The sequence below is a fragment of the Aulonocara sp. 'chitande type north' Nkhata Bay genome, linkage group LG4, assembly GCF_057382095.1.
Source record: "Aulonocara sp. 'chitande type north' Nkhata Bay isolate Kocher_YH1m ecotype deep benthic linkage group LG4, A_spYH_male_GT1.1, whole genome shotgun sequence".
Taxonomy (NCBI): Eukaryota; Metazoa; Chordata; class Actinopteri; order Cichliformes; family Cichlidae; genus Aulonocara; species Aulonocara sp. 'chitande type north' Nkhata Bay.
The window spans coordinates 27,439,011-27,454,079 of record NC_141347.1 but is presented as its reverse complement, the minus strand read 5'-3'; the positions used below and the strand labels follow the sequence as shown (position 1 = coordinate 27,454,079).

Genomic DNA, 15,069 nt, shown 5'->3' with positions numbered 1-15,069 from the left:
CCCATTTTTCTTTTATTAATAACATTTATGACATAAACGTGTAATTCCGGTCACAAACGATACGTACATCAAGGATGTATTAAGTCCATCATCGAAACTGTTTTACCTGTACATAGCTACAGTGGTACAGTCCACAACACCCGGGTTTCCGCGCGAAAAGACGGCCCGCGCGCCCGAATTGCTTATAGCATCCATCTGCAGACAGACAGTCACCGTGGAGCTGCGCGGTGGTTAATGATAGTAGAGTTTTAAACGGTTTTAAAACATTTTAGTCGCTCGTGTCTTACGCTCGTTTACGATGCCAACCAGGACGTCCCTGCCTCTCCCGGACGATGTCCGGAAAAGGTACTGTAATGAATGCTAATAGTGTTCTACTGATGTAGCTAGCTTGCAGCTTTTATTTCAAAAGCCATAACAGCGGCTGTTAAAGCTGAAATGGCAGTCCTGGTGGGTTAGACTTTCTGTGGTTGTCCTGAGCGTTACTGGCGGTTTCCCTTTTACCTGTGCAAACAGATGTTGCTAACATTAGCTTTTTGCCATTGACAGGGCTAATGCGGTATGCACTATTAGCCAGTTAGCATCATTAGCCTACCAATGGATGGGACAGCGTGTGAGATTTGGCGCCACTCACGAAGTTTTGTTATCTGTGTTTCTGCTTTCCCGCTGTCAGTGTTTTATTGCTGCAGTATAGCAAAGGATGTGCTCCTACACCATTCGCTCTGACTTACCCCAGCACTGTTTTGATTCTCCTTTGTTTACAGCTTGCAGAGGTTGGATGAGGAAGGATCTGCAGATGAGGTGAGCTGTGGACTCAAAACATGCTTATCTAGTAGTTCTGAAACGGAAGTTTAGTGTGGAAGAACTAAATGTTTAGTATTTTAGTCTGTTTCTATACTGTCACCTCAAAGGGAAGTTCCAGACTCAATCCGCATTGCACTCCCCTTATATCATAAATAGTTATAAATAAAATGAACGAGGATCAGCTTTAGTCTTCTTTTTTTGTGCCATTTTCTATTTGAGCTGTTTCTGGTGGACAGCATAAGGAAACTGACACCAGTGGTGCGATGTCAACAGGAGAAGTTAAATATGTACTATGTGATAGTTTCCAGGTTGCATATTGTCTCGTTAAGTAATGCAATCCAGTTTAAGACAGTTGTGTTCTTTAAGTTTTGTGTGTTTATCCCCGTGCCTGTGAGTGCATAAGTTGTGCTGCCTTTTTTTTTTTTTTTTGGACTTTATTCATTAGCTCTTATTCTCTTTTAAAATGTCACTTCAGGAACATGTGAAAGAGAAGCTCAAGTTGGTGCAGGACTTTCTGCATGTTGATGCTCAGGATCAGCTGACCAGTCTGGAGGAAAAAATGAAAAGTTCAGAGATCTCAAAGGTCAGTCAGTTGTAAGTTGTCCAAATTGATATTAATCCTAAAACCGTACTTGACTTTCTGTCATCTAACTTGTGACATATGTCATGTGCTTTTTGTTTTTGTTTTTTAAAGGAGGTCTATATCTCTAAAGTGAAGGCCCTACTTGGAAAAGAACTTCATCTTGAAAATGGCTCCCACTCTGATGACGCAGAGAAGAATGGAAAGACGAATGGCTTTTCAAATGGTTCGCACAAAGACGAGCATGATGAAGATGTAACCATGAGCGTACAGGAGGAGGAGGAATCTGTCAAGTCACCAACTTCTTCGAAAGGGAAGGGTGGACGGAGGAGCAAGGCAAATTCTGACACAAAAAGTACGTTTAAATCTCTTAAGATGGAGATCACCTGCACATTCAGTGGCTTTCTCCAGTTATTTAAGCAAAGGTAATTTTTAAAATAAATTTTTTTCCTTTTGTAGAGTCTCCAGCAAGTACCAGGGTTACCAGAAACAGTGGGAAACAGCCAACTATCTTGTCAATGTTCACTAAAGTGTGCGTATAGGAATATATTTAATTCATTTATGTATTTTGGCATAAAACAAAACTTCAGTCACTCTAACCTGCTTGAAATAAATGTCTTTCAGTCAGAAGCGCAAGTCAGAGGACTTGAATGGAGAAGCTGTCAACGGACAGAATGAACTGAAGAAAGATGATGACATTGAGGAGGTACCGTAATGTTATGTACAAGTAATGTAAAAAAACATGAGTAGAAACTGCAGTTCCTCCGTGTCAGATAAATAACCCTCCACATACTTTCAAATTTGTTTGTAGTCTCGGGAGGAGAAACGTCTCAAAGTGGAGTCGGATGACAAGTAAGTATCTTTAGCTTGAGAGCAACAATTGTGATATAGTTTATACAAGCAAATGTGTTGACACTTTTCTTTATGCAGTGCTGCTCCAGAAGAATCCAAGAGTGACATTGTAAAGCCGGTTTCTGCTGTAAAGGTAGTGATTTAGATAGGTGAATTGTAAACATTTTTGAAGGCATTATTGCTTCGTGCTGACTGGATTGTGTTTTTGTTACTGTTCAGACACCACCACCCAAATGTCAAGACTGTAGACAGTACCTAGATGATTCTGACCTGAAGTTTTTCCAAGGGGATCCTGATAATGCGGTGAGAACTTGCAAACATAAACTGCAGTTTTGTTTGTTTTAAATTTATATATATATATATATATATATATATATATATATATATATATATATATATATATATATATATATTTATTTATTTATTTATTTTTTTTTTTTTTTTTTTTTTTTTTTTTTTTTTTCTGTCTGCTGAAACATAATTTCTGTGTTTCAGCTGGATGAGCCTGAAATGTTAACAGATGAGCGCCTCTCACTGTTTGACTCCAATGAGGATGGATTTGAGAGCTATGAGGATCTGCCACAGCACAAGATCACAAACTTCAGGTGAGTAATTCTCCATCTTTATTAAGGTTTTGTTCCTGTGAGGTAACATACACAGCTTGTTAGGTAAGAGGAACAAAACAAAACTGCAAGGAAAGAAAGATCTGTGACTGGCTAGAGGGAGACATCAAGCTTGAATGGGCAGCAGGATAGAGTTGGAAATGTACTATTATGTCAAGAGGGTGGTGACAGGGTGGAAATAGTACCTTGAGGAACTCAAGAATGAAGAAAATGACGGAGGGGAACTGTTGGTCAGGAAGTGCAGGAAATGGGTGAGGGCATCTATGAAAAGGATAGCTTGGAAAGGTGGTTGGTCAGATGAGGTGGTGGTAGTAGTAACTACAGTGGGGTAAAGTTTGATACCATGAAGTATGTGGCTTCACACAGAAAGAGCACAACAGATTTGATGTTTGCTTTGAGAGTGGTGGAGAACTATCCAATGACAAGAAGAGTTGCACTGCATCCTTGTGGATCTAAAAAAAAACATATACTGGTGAGATGGGTTCATTGTAGGGGTGGGATTACATGAGGGATCTGCTCTGAGTCCCTTCTTGTTTGTAGTGGTGATGGACAGATTGACAGATGAGGTTAGGCAGGAAGGGTGTTTGCAGACGACATAGTGATCTGTAGTAACAATAGGAAGGAGGTGGAAAAATGGGGGGTATGCTCTGGAGAGAAGAATGAAAGCTGTGTGAAAGGGAGACATCTAAGCACAACAATGCTGCTGCAAGTAGTATTGAAATTGGCTCAACCTTAAGCAAAGGACAGCACATGAGGGGTGAAGAAGGGAGTTGGGCAGGGGTGGAGAGGCTTTCGAAATGGGTCAGGGGTGATTCGTGACAGAATGATATCAGCAATAGCGAAAGGGAAGGTTTACAAGATGGTATTGAGACATACAGACAAGACTGGAGGCGGAGCTGTAGATAATCAGATTTTAATTGTCAGGGTCCAGAATTGATAGTATTATGAATGAGTACAGATCAGGTTCAGAGATTTGCAGACAGGGTTAGAGACGCAAGGTTTGGACAGAGTATGGATAGTAACCTTGTGGAGGGCAAGAGACCATAGAGAAGATCCATGATGTGGTGAAGGAAGACTTGCAGTGGGTTGGCGTGACAGAACGATGTTAGGAATGGAGTGAGAGATGGGCAGATGATCTGCTGTGGTGATCCCTAAAGTAAAAGGAGTTTAGAAGAACAGATGTGTTCCTTCTAATTAGACTGTTTTTATATTCTAAAACTTAAAGTTTTTGTCAGTCATATGGTATAACAATGTGTGTTGCAGTGTTTATGACAAGCGTGGCCATCTCTGTCCATTCGACTCTGGACTTATTGAGAAGAATGTTGAGCTTTACTTCAGCTGTGTTGTCAAACCCATCTATGATGACAACCCTTGTATGGATGGTATGGAAAACCTGTCCAGTTATAGAAAGTTCATTATGATTGTACATTGTCTTTTAGCTTTTATAACCTTTTTTTCCCCCCCTGTATTTTTAGGTGGTGTTCCTGCCAAAAAGCTGGGACCCATTAATGCCTGGTGGATCACTGGTTTTGATGGTGGAGAAAAAGCTTTGATTGGTTTCACTACAGGTAGTATAATTGTGTATTTTCTTCTCCATTTAGTTAAAATAAATAAATCCATATATACAGTACACTAATGTTTATCCAACTCTTTCCTTATCTAGCTTTTGCTGACTACATCTTAATGCAGCCCAGTGAGGAGTATGCTCCCATCTTTGCACTGATGCAAGAGAAGATCTATATGAGCAAGATAGTGGTTGAATTCCTCCAGAAGAATCCTGATGCTACCTATGAAGACCTACTCAATAAGATTGAGGTGCAGTCTTGTGTGAATGAAACAAACTCTTGTCTTTGAATCCGGGTTCCTGTCGTGGTATCTGTTTGAGAATTTTTAAAAAATGTTTTACTGTGTATATTTCCATTCATATAAAGTGATCCTGCCTGTTGCTGTGTTGGTTTCCCACAGGGATCAAATTTTTATTTATTTTTTTCTTAATGACATGTCCAAAGCTTATTATGCCCTGTTTTCCATTCCCTCAGACAACTGTGCCTCCTGCAGGACTCAACTTCAACTGCTTCACTGAAGACACGCTCCTGCGCCATGCCCAGTTTGTTGTAGAGCAGGTGGAGAGCTACGATGAGGCCGGTGATTCGGATGAGCAGCCAATTATTGTTACTCCCTGCATGAGAGACCTGATCAAGCTTGCAGGAGTCACTCTAGGAAAAAGGTGCTTAAACTTTTTTTTTGTTTGTTTTGTTTTTTTTTGTTACAACTTTCTGTTTTGTATGCTTAGATGTATAGTGATAATTTTGCATCAATACTTAAAATGATTCATTTTTCAAGGGTGTTGGTCTCATCTGTTGGATTGTGAATCTGCAGTCTTCTGAGATTTCAGAGAAAATGGTCTGAATTGATTCTGCAAATACTTGAAATAATAGCTTAATGTTGAATCTGAAGTGCATTGAAGAAACATGTAATACATACTTAATTTATAATGAAAAATCCAGTTTCAGCTTTCCCATTTTTATTTTTTCTTCTATCAGCAGCTATTTTGACTCCCTTCGGGTTTTAAAACTATCCATTTCATTTGTGCTTATATTCCTGTATTTCTGCTCCCTGTTCTCCCTAATGTCTAACATTCCTTTAACATTTCCTAATGCAGCATGCTGCTGTACTGGTAGGTAGGCCTCATTGTGAATGCATCTTTAGCTTGTTTGGTGGTGTGTTTAATGTGAAGCATTTAGAAACTTTATGGACAAAGAGCACTACACCAGATTTCATGCTAAAGTTTTATTTCTACTTTAAATCATTTTATATTTTTTGGCTTTACATTGTGGTTTATTTTTAGTTTATCCAGCAGATTTGAAATCTGGCCACGTATATCAGATTTGTGTAATCGGCGCGAGTGCGGTGATTGATTTATTTAAAGATGTCATAGGATTAAAACGAACTTTGCAGAAACAACTTAACTAGACTGGCACATCCCACTCGAGTTTAACAGAACATTATTTAAAACATACAAATCGTCTTTTCACATTTCAACTCGTTGAACACTTGTGATGTGTTTATATTTAATATTTTGTGATACCCAATTTGTTATACAGAACAATCTGGAATGTGGTCCTTGGAAACGGGCAGGTTTGGGAAAGGGCATTCACTTTCAAAAAGTAACTTCTACCACAGACTTACTTACCCAACAGTGGGTGGGTTGCTAAAGTCTGAGGTGCTTTGATGCTAGTAGTATAGTGAGATTGTTGCTGACATTTATAAGCACTTGTGCAAAACAAATGTGAACGTTAAAAACAGTCATCATGCCTCTAGCAGTGTCGTTGTTGGTCAGTGCTTCCTCATAGAAAGCTAGTTCTCCTGAGATTCTGATCTTGTATCTGGCAGCTTCAAAAATGATACATTTAGAAAAGGAGCATATTGTGTAAGAGATGCACAGTCTCTTAATAGTAGGTGAAGAAAGAAGTGTTTTAAGTTTCATAATGGCTATGCGGAGGCTTTTTCTCGTAAACTTTTTTTTTTTTCCATTACGAAATTCATAATCCATAGAACAAGAAGACTTGGAAAGTCCCAAGTTCAAGCTTTGTGTTTGAACATGGGGCAGCCCCACAGCTGTAAAGCATCAGAATTAAAAACGAAACTTTTCATCGCCTGAGTGTGGTGCTGTCAGGGTATTCTCTTTATATTTGGAATTAACTTTGATTTAGTTAGAGCCTGTATGAGTTAACGCTCAAAAGCCTTCATATAGGTGAGGGTTATCCATCTTGTTTAATAAGAAATATGACACTTCCTCAAACATGGGTTAGAATTTGTTAAGAGTTCAGAGTTCTTGCAGCGAATGCTATTTATATCTTTGACAGGAAGAACAAAAGCCAAAGGAGATCAAAGCAGTCTTTACACTCAGGAAGTTGGCACATGTTGGTGTGTTTTTTGTTTTTGTTTTTTTGTTGTTGTTTTTTCCCATGCAGGCCCAATTGCTTCCCACGGAGAGAACTTTATTGCCTCTTACATCAGATGGAAACTCTGCATTGAACATTCTGTTTGTTTAGTTTGGTTTGCTTGTTTCTTTGCATGGCCTGATGCTGTGGTGTGTTGATGGCCAGGGGCTTCATAATGCCATTACGTCACTTATCGTCAGGTATTTGTGCAGAGTAAAATCTGCGTCTTCTGACCATGCACTTTGTTCTGTTGACAGGAGGGCTGCCAGAAGACAGGCTATTCGTCACCCAACAAAGATAGAAAAAGATAGTAAGGGACCAACTAAAGCAACCACTACAAAGCTGGTCTACCAGATCTTTGATGCATTCTTCTCTGATCAGATAGAGCAGAATGATAAAGAAAGCGCCATGAAAAGACAGCGCTGTGGTGTCTGTGAGGCAAGTTGGATACTATCTGTACAGTATCTGATGTTGATGTCCATCCTCTGTAATTCTTATGCATATTGAATTCTTTTTCTGTGTGTGTGGACAGGTTTGTCAGTCTCCTGATTGTGGAAAGTGTGCAGCTTGCAAAGACATGATCAAATTTGGAGGAAGTGGAAAAAGCAAACAAGCTTGTAGGCAGAGAAGGTGAGCATTTTTTTGAATGTGTTGCCTACAAATGCTTTTCCAGATATTTGCATCAGTGACTTTATCTGTCATAATATTTTAAGCAAGAAGGAATAAAACACAGACATGATATTTTATATACAGCTTGGTGTTGCAGTCGTATTAATCTCTTTAAATCTATCTATCTCTGTTTAGATGCCCCAACCTTGCAGTCAAGGAGGCTGAAGATGATGAGAACATTGAGGAGGAAGATGTTCCTGTGGAGAAGCCTAAAAAGGTTCCTCATGCCAAAAGAAAGAAGCAGACCCAGTGCAAACTTACATGGATTGGAGAATCTATTCACGTATGTTTTCATCCAGTGTGGTAGATTAATAGAAGTACCCTCTAGTGCAGCAGTGGCTCCCAGCACTGGTCATATAAAAATATTCATCTTTAACTCCTTTCAGACTGAAGGGAAGAAGCAATACTACAGGAAGGTCTCTTTGAACGATGAACTGCTGGAGGTGGGAGACTGTGTCTCAGTTTCATCAGAGGATCCATCCATTCCACTGTATCTGGCAAGGTAAGCGTTTCAGACATAGTATAATAATATTCAATTCTCAGGTCAATTCTCAAATCTAATGAGGTGTTTTCTTAGGATCACGTCAATGTGGGAGGATAATAATGGAAAGATGTTTCATGCCCACTGGTTCCTTCGTGGAATAGACACGGTGCTCGGTGAGACTTCAGATCCACTCGAGCTTGTCATTGTGGATGAATGTGAGGACATGCTGCTCAATTATGTCCAAGGCAAAGTTGATGTTATGTATAAAGCCCCATCGAACAACTGGTTTATGGAGGTAAGTTTTTAAAGGGGCTAGAAAGATCTGAAGCTGCTTTTATTGTAATTTTCTTCATGTAACAGTTGCTTCTGTAATTTTAGGGTGGTGTGGATGTTGACCTCAAGGTGATTGAGGATGACGGGAAGAGTTTTTTCTATCAGTTCTGGTATGACACAGAATATGCCAGGTTTGAAATGCCTCCGAAGACATCTCCATCAGAAGAATGCAAATTCAAGTAAGCACCAGCTACACATTCATTTATGCTGCTCGTGATCTTTTCCTCGATTTATTTTTTTTTACATTTTTAAAATCTCTACTTTCACCTTCAGGTTCTGTGGCAGCTGTGTAAGGACTAAAGAGCGAGAGGACAAAGATAAGCCTCGTGTATTTGAACCCCTGGAGAATGAAAACCATGACACAAAGGCTTTGTATGCTATGGCTTGCTTTAAAGGAGAGCAGTTCAGGGTGGGGGACAGCGTCTACCTTCCCCCTGAGGCTTTTAATTTCAGGTGAGTGTTACTTTTATTCAGACCTGTAGAATGATGAATACACATGTACTGTCTAACGCTATTTAGAAGTTTCAGTCTTAGTTTGCATGAACGAGGAGTCTACATGTGTAGTGCAGCTTCAGCCACTAGAGAGCCTTCTTTACACACGGGTCGCCTGTTTATATTTTTATTTTTTTCAGGTTGAATAAATTTTGTTCTTTATTAAAAAGGGAAGATTGAGTATCGTGGCTAATATTAAAGTATATTAAAAAATTTGGCCACCACTTACCTCTATAACAATGTGGTTCTCAGTGTGAAGCCAGCCAGTCCAGTGAAGCGATCCCACAGGAAAGACGATGTGGATGAGGATCTGTATCCAGAGTATTACAGGAAGTCCTCAGACTACATCAAGGGCTCAAACCTGGACGCTCCTGAGCCCTTCCGTGTTGGGCGCATCAAGGAGATCTTCTGTCACAGGCGTAGCAATGGGAAACCCGAGATGTCAGACGTCAAACTGCGACTCTACAAGTTCTACAGGTAAAAACTGTTAACAGTTTAATGGGTTGCTATAAATTGGACAAATTTTAAGACTTTAACAAATTTTATCTTGTTTTCCAGGCCTGAGAACACACACAAAGGTGTCAAAGCTAGTTACCATACAGACATCAATCAGCTGTACTGGAGTGATGAAGAAGTGACCGTAAACATGGGTGACGTACTCGGCCGCTGCCAGGTAGAATATGCAGAGGACCTGAATGAATCCATCCAGGACTACTCCAGTGCTGGACCTGAGCGCTTCTATTTTCTTGAGGTACAGTACTTTCTTTCTACTCTAATCTTTAAACTCTAATCATCTATTTATCAATTCATCAAAAACAATTTCTTGTAATGACAACCCCACGTGCATAGAAGAAAGCAAAAACAGTTGACATGGTAGATTTTGTCTAATACTGGAACATTTATTTGAAAAAGTCTTGAACATGTCTTCAATTCAGTGTAGAAACTGCAGTCTTATTTCCATACTGTGCCTCCTTCACAGGCCTATAATGCAAAGGCAAAAAGCTTTGAGGATCCCCCAAATCATGCTCGTTCAACTGTCCATAAAGGAAAAGGAAAGGGCAAAGGAAAAGGTAGAAATTGTATTTATATTTTCCTTCAAAAATTGATTTTTAGTAGTCTCTGAAATCCTAATGTATTAAATTTGGTTTCCCAAGGTAAAGGCAAAGGAAAAGCTTCAGCTGCACAGGAACAGCCGGACTCACAGCCTAAACCTAAAGTGCCCAAGTATCGCACATTGGATGTGTTCTCTGGCTGCGGTGGACTTTCTGAGGGATTCCACCAGGCTGGTAAATGTTGCAACCCACTCACAAAATGTTTTAAAATCATCTTTTTTGTTTGTTTGTTTTGGGACTGCAGTACAAAAACGTAACTGCTTGTTGCCTTTAGCAATCTCTGAGACCCTCTGGGCTATAGAGATGTGGGAGCCAGCAGCACAGGCCTTCAGACTGAACAACCCAGGCACAACGGTGTTCACCGAGGACTGCAACATCTTGCTAAAGTTGGTCATGTCTGGAGAGAAAACAAATTCTCTTGGCCAGAAGCTGCCTCAGAAGGGTGATGTGGAGATGCTGTGTGGAGGGCCTCCTTGTCAAGGGTTCAGTGGGATGAACCGCTTCAACTCTCGCACTTACTCCAAATTCAAGAACTCACTTGTTGTCTCCTATCTTAGGTTGGTTCGCCTAAAGTCATCAACTTTCGCCGACACTGTGCAGCAAGCTTTTTTGTTTCCCACAAAAACTCTTAACCTCGCATTAATAGTTTTTTTTATTTTTTATTATTATTATTTGTTTCTTCTTATTGCAGCTACTGTGACTACTACAGACCCAAATTCTTCCTGCTTGAGAACGTGAGGAACTTTGTGTCATTCAAAAACTCTATGGTCCTGAAGCTCACACTGCGCTGTCTTGTGCGAATGGGATACCAGTGTACCTTTGGTGTCTTGCAGGTGGGTCAGACCTTAAACCTCTTTTCTGCTGTGAAATTTTGGGTGAAGCTAAAATGAAATTGACTTGGAACAAATTTCAGAGCTTGTGTTGTTAACCAACAGCTTGCTATAAGGTTTTTCTTTCCTTCTCATACAATAAAAGATCACTAATGCGCTGCGTTCTGCTCTCATTAGGCCGGTCAGTACGGTGTTGCTCAGACCCGGCGCAGGGCCATCATCCTGGCTGCTGCTCCGGGAGAGAAGCTGCCACGCTATCCTGAGCCTCTGCATGTGTTTGCCCCCAGAGCTTGCTCTCTCAGCGTTGTGGTGGGTGAAAAGAGATACGTCAGCAATGTCACACGGTAATGTAAACCCTTTCCCCTTCTGGGTTGCTTATATTGTATTTTTAGGTTGCAAATCTTTCTCACAAGACATTAAAGCATCATTGTCACTAATTTCTGTCTACAGAGGCAATGGTGGAATCTACAGAACTATCACTGTCAGGGATACCATGTCTGACCTGCCAGAGATTCGCAATGGTGCAGCTGCACTGGAGATTTCCTACAATGGGGAGCCCCAGTCTTGGTTCCAGAGGCAGATCAGAGGCACACAGTACCAGCCTATCCTCAGAGATCATATCTGCAAGGTGAGTTGTGGTGTTCTCATGTTGGCTCACTCTTTCAGTCATTAAAGAATAACTTTATGACAGAAGTTACATGATCTGCATTACAGGATATGAGTGCACTGGTTGAGGGTCGGATGCGTTACATCCCCTTGGCTCCAGGCTCCGACTGGAGGGATCTGCCCAACATCGAGGTGCGACTGAAGGATGGCACCCTGACTAAGAAACTGCGTTACACACATCATGATAAGAAGAATGGGCGTAGCGGCACCGGTGCACTCAGAGGTGTTTGCACCTGTGCAGGAGGTATGCAGGACTTAAAAAAAAAAAAGTTGTAGAGCTTAAATCTCCATCTGGGATACATCTCTTATAGTTTCCATGCAAATGTCTTTTTAGGTAAGCCTTGTGACCCTGCAGACAGGCAGTTTAATACCCTGATCCCCTGGTGTTTGCCCCACACCGGGAACCGCCATAATCACTGGGCGGGACTCTATGGCAGGTTGGAATGGGATGGTTTCTTCAGCACAACAGTCACCAATCCTGAACCAATGGGCAAGCAGGTACGCAAGTTTGTTTTTTGTTTTTGTTTTTTTCAGTTTGTTTACATTAAACATTCCTTCAAATTTATTTACTATAGGAGTGAAAAAACAGAGTACTTGCATTTAAGTCTTAAGCTAATTTGTGTTTCAGGAAATGGTTTACACTTCTTAAATGAAAGAAACTGACCTTAGGCTCTCTTGATTACAGGGCCGTGTACTCCATCCTGAGCAGCACAGAGTTGTCAGTGTGAGAGAGTGTGCACGCTCTCAGGGGTTCCCTGACACCTACCGCTTCTTTGGAAACATCCTGGACAAACACAGACAGGTACAATCTGGAATCACAATACTTTTCTTAATCCCTGAGAAATTTTTGTGGTTACAGTTGCTACAAAGAAGGTAAGAGTGGCAACAGTGACTTTGCTACGAGTTTTAGTCACAATATTGTACAAGTCACGTGAGGGATGACTATTTTCTTTCAGGAGATGTCGCTTGGTCAGGCTTGCAGAGACATTTTAGCAGGAATCTAGCAAAGTATAAACTTTGAAACTGCTTTGTTTTAGTACAGTTTTTATGTCTGTGAGAGGCAATAAATTTAGGTGATGGGGGATAAATTAATGTGTTATTATTTTCGTTTGTTACATAAATGATAACAAAAATAAGCAGCATTTTAATTTTTGGCCTTTATCATCTTGGACTGAGTTGCAGTTCCAAAATGAAGATGTCTTTACTGCATTTCATGAGCTGCCCAGAAACATCTCTCCCAGCTTCTTGCCAAGTAATTGCTTCTGTTTCCTTCCAGGTTGGAAATGCTGTGCCCCCTCCGCTCTCCAGGGCCATTGGGCTTGAGATTAAGAGGTGCATCACGGAAAGGATGAAGGAAGAACAAGCATCAGGTGACTTTCAGTTTAATCGTATGATTATCTTTTAAGATTTGAATGCACCAATCCTCATTCAAGTGTGTGGTTTTGTTTTTTAAAATTAATTTATTTTAACTTACTTACTTTCCCTCCACAGAGAACATTAAACAAGAGAAGATGGAGCTCTCTGATTAAGCGTGTAAAGATTTCATCAAGAATCACTTCTGCAAGTCCTGGTGCTGGTGAAATGATTTCTCTTAAAAGTTGCGATTTAATGGCGTCACCAAGTGGCCGCTATGGACTTTCTATGTAGTACCATTCCACATTGAGTTTTAAATGTGCTTTTAATCATGACGTTGTTGCTGTTGTTGTTAAATGTTCACCTAATGTGGGATAAATTGTATGTAGTTTTTATATGTAATATTTCAAATAAATCTTATGAAATTCTACTTGTAGTTTTCATTATTGTAAATGTACAGCAAGTGTGATCAATATATCGGGAATCAAAGAAAGTGGTGCCAAGTGGTTGAAAAACCTCATCTCTTTGAATTCTGAAGCATTTTGTAAATGAACCTTAGATCAGTGGACACCAGATGTTAAAACATGCAGAGTTTGGTTTTTAACTGTTTAAAGTCTGACCTGTACTAAAACCTTTCCTTGAGCTGCTTGTTCCACAGTCTTTGCTGTTACTGAATCTGTTTGGGGTTAGAAATACATTAAAAAAGTAAATATACACAGGGGTCACATATTACAAGACTTTAAAATGAATAGATAAATCCTCCAAATGTCTCTACTGGGTGTAAAATGTACTCCCTGATCATCTAAGAAACTTTGAAATGACAGCTTTTTAACTCATCCTGATAGACAGGAGACTCTAAAACGGGGGTCCCCAATCCCAGTCCACGAGGGCCGGTGTCCCTGCAGGTTTTAGATGTGTCCTTGATCCATCACAGCTGATTTAAATGAATAAATTACCTTCTCAACATGTCTTTAAGTTCTCCAGAGGCCTGGTGATGAACTAATCATGTGATTCAGGTGTGTTGACCCAGGGTGAGATCTAAAACCTGCAGCCCTCGTGGACTGGGCTTGGGGACCCTGCTCTAAAACTTTGTTGGCTTTGCAACCAACCTTGTAGCTGGCATGACAGTCATACAGAGAAGAAACCATATACTTGCAAGTGAAGCACTCATTGTAATCTAATAACTATTCATTATGTCAGTCATAAATTAGTACTTGTGGACTGTGATTTGAATCATTTTAAATTTGCACAGAGTTGTTTTCAGACTGTCTGCACTAAAATTCACAAAAATGGTACAAAAAAGTCCAGTAAGTGGAGCAGGGCTCCTTCCCTGTCTTGTAATTTGCAGAAGTACGAGTATTCTCAGAGGGACTGTTAGACTGCTGGTGTTAAATCGGAACAACAGACGCCGCAACTTGTCTGCAAGTGTGTGTGTGTGTTGTGTTTTTTTTTTTTCTTTTCTTTAGTTTGTTGGTTTTTTGGGGGGGGCGGGGTTCTTCACAAGACTAGTATGGCTTTTTTGAGTTCTCTTTTCTTGAACAGTACAGGCTAGAATAGATTTGCCTCTGGCTAAAGAAGACTTACTGTATCTGCATCTACCAAAATATCCATCTGTTAATCTCGGACTCAGGAGGAAAGTTCTGAACTTTGATGCACTTGTGAACACATCTGTTGAAGCCATGATGTGGCGGCCCTTCATCTTCAGCTGCATAATCGCATGCACAGGTGGGTCTGTTTTGTTTGTTTGCTTGTTTTTGCTGTGCTTGTTGCTTTGTTATATAGTTACCATATTATATTTCTATAGTTTTAACACAAAGTCCAGTTCCTCTTCAGGAGAAAACCTTCAACCACATTAGCACTGGTCATAAGCTTTTTATTTCTTCAGATTATCAGTTTAATTTAAATCCACTTTATGAAGTCATTATCTAAAATCTTTAGCATTTATCACTTGGAGTCTTTCTAGTGTAAATTTGCTGCCTCCAAAAACAAACAACCCCCAAAAGCCTAGCAGCTGTTATATTTTAGATATTGTCCTATTATTTACTAAGTTGCAGGTCATTAGACATTTGACCAAAAGTCTTCAATCCAAATATGCTACAAATTGCTTCTTTCATTGCAGTAATTCAATGAATGGATCATTATTTAGCAACTCTAAAGCAGCTAAAGTATTTTAGAGACTAAAGTGACCAAATTATATTATAATTTTATATTGGGACTTACTTTTAGTCTGTGTTTGTTTTTATTATATCTATCATTTTTCCTTTATCCTATTTTAAGACATTTACAGATTTTCTAAAAATATTTTAATGTAATTTAGTATGACTTATTCT

The 15,069-nt window shown here is 39.9% G+C and overlaps 1 protein-coding gene across 1 annotated transcript; it reads left to right on the top strand.

Annotated features, from left to right (window-relative positions):
* Positions 1 to 154: 154 nt before the first annotated feature.
* dnmt1 (DNA (cytosine-5-)-methyltransferase 1) lies at positions 155 to 13,169 on the top strand. The gene is made up of 34 exons (XM_086289564.1): positions 155 to 345; positions 762 to 798; positions 1,277 to 1,384; positions 1,496 to 1,736; positions 1,841 to 1,913; positions 2,006 to 2,087; positions 2,193 to 2,233; positions 2,312 to 2,366; positions 2,453 to 2,536; positions 2,729 to 2,838; positions 4,120 to 4,238; positions 4,332 to 4,424; positions 4,520 to 4,671; positions 4,896 to 5,083; positions 7,058 to 7,238; positions 7,333 to 7,430; positions 7,605 to 7,752; positions 7,856 to 7,971; positions 8,047 to 8,248; positions 8,332 to 8,465; positions 8,560 to 8,739; positions 9,031 to 9,255; positions 9,337 to 9,529; positions 9,758 to 9,848; positions 9,933 to 10,064; positions 10,165 to 10,447; positions 10,582 to 10,723; positions 10,898 to 11,064; positions 11,171 to 11,348; positions 11,435 to 11,630; positions 11,721 to 11,884; positions 12,072 to 12,188; positions 12,663 to 12,756; positions 12,878 to 13,169. The coding sequence occupies exons 1-34, from the start codon at positions 299 to 301 to the stop codon at positions 12,913 to 12,915; spliced, it is 4,509 nt and encodes a 1,502-aa protein (XP_086145690.1). The 5' UTR covers positions 155 to 298; the 3' UTR covers positions 12,916 to 13,169.
* The last annotated feature ends 1,900 nt before the right edge of the window (positions 13,170 to 15,069 follow it).

Coding starts and splice junctions, on each gene's coding strand:
- dnmt1 (XM_086289564.1), top strand. CDS start 299: ATGCCAACCAGGACGTCCCTGCCTCTCCCGGACGATGTCCGGAAAAG. Junction 799..1,276: donor AGGAAGGATCTGCAGATGAG/GTGAGCTGTGGA, acceptor ATGTCACTTCAG/GAACATGTGAAAGAGAAGCT. Junction 7,431..7,604: donor CAAGCTTGTAGGCAGAGAAG/GTGAGCATTTTT, acceptor ATCTCTGTTTAG/ATGCCCCAACCTTGCAGTCA.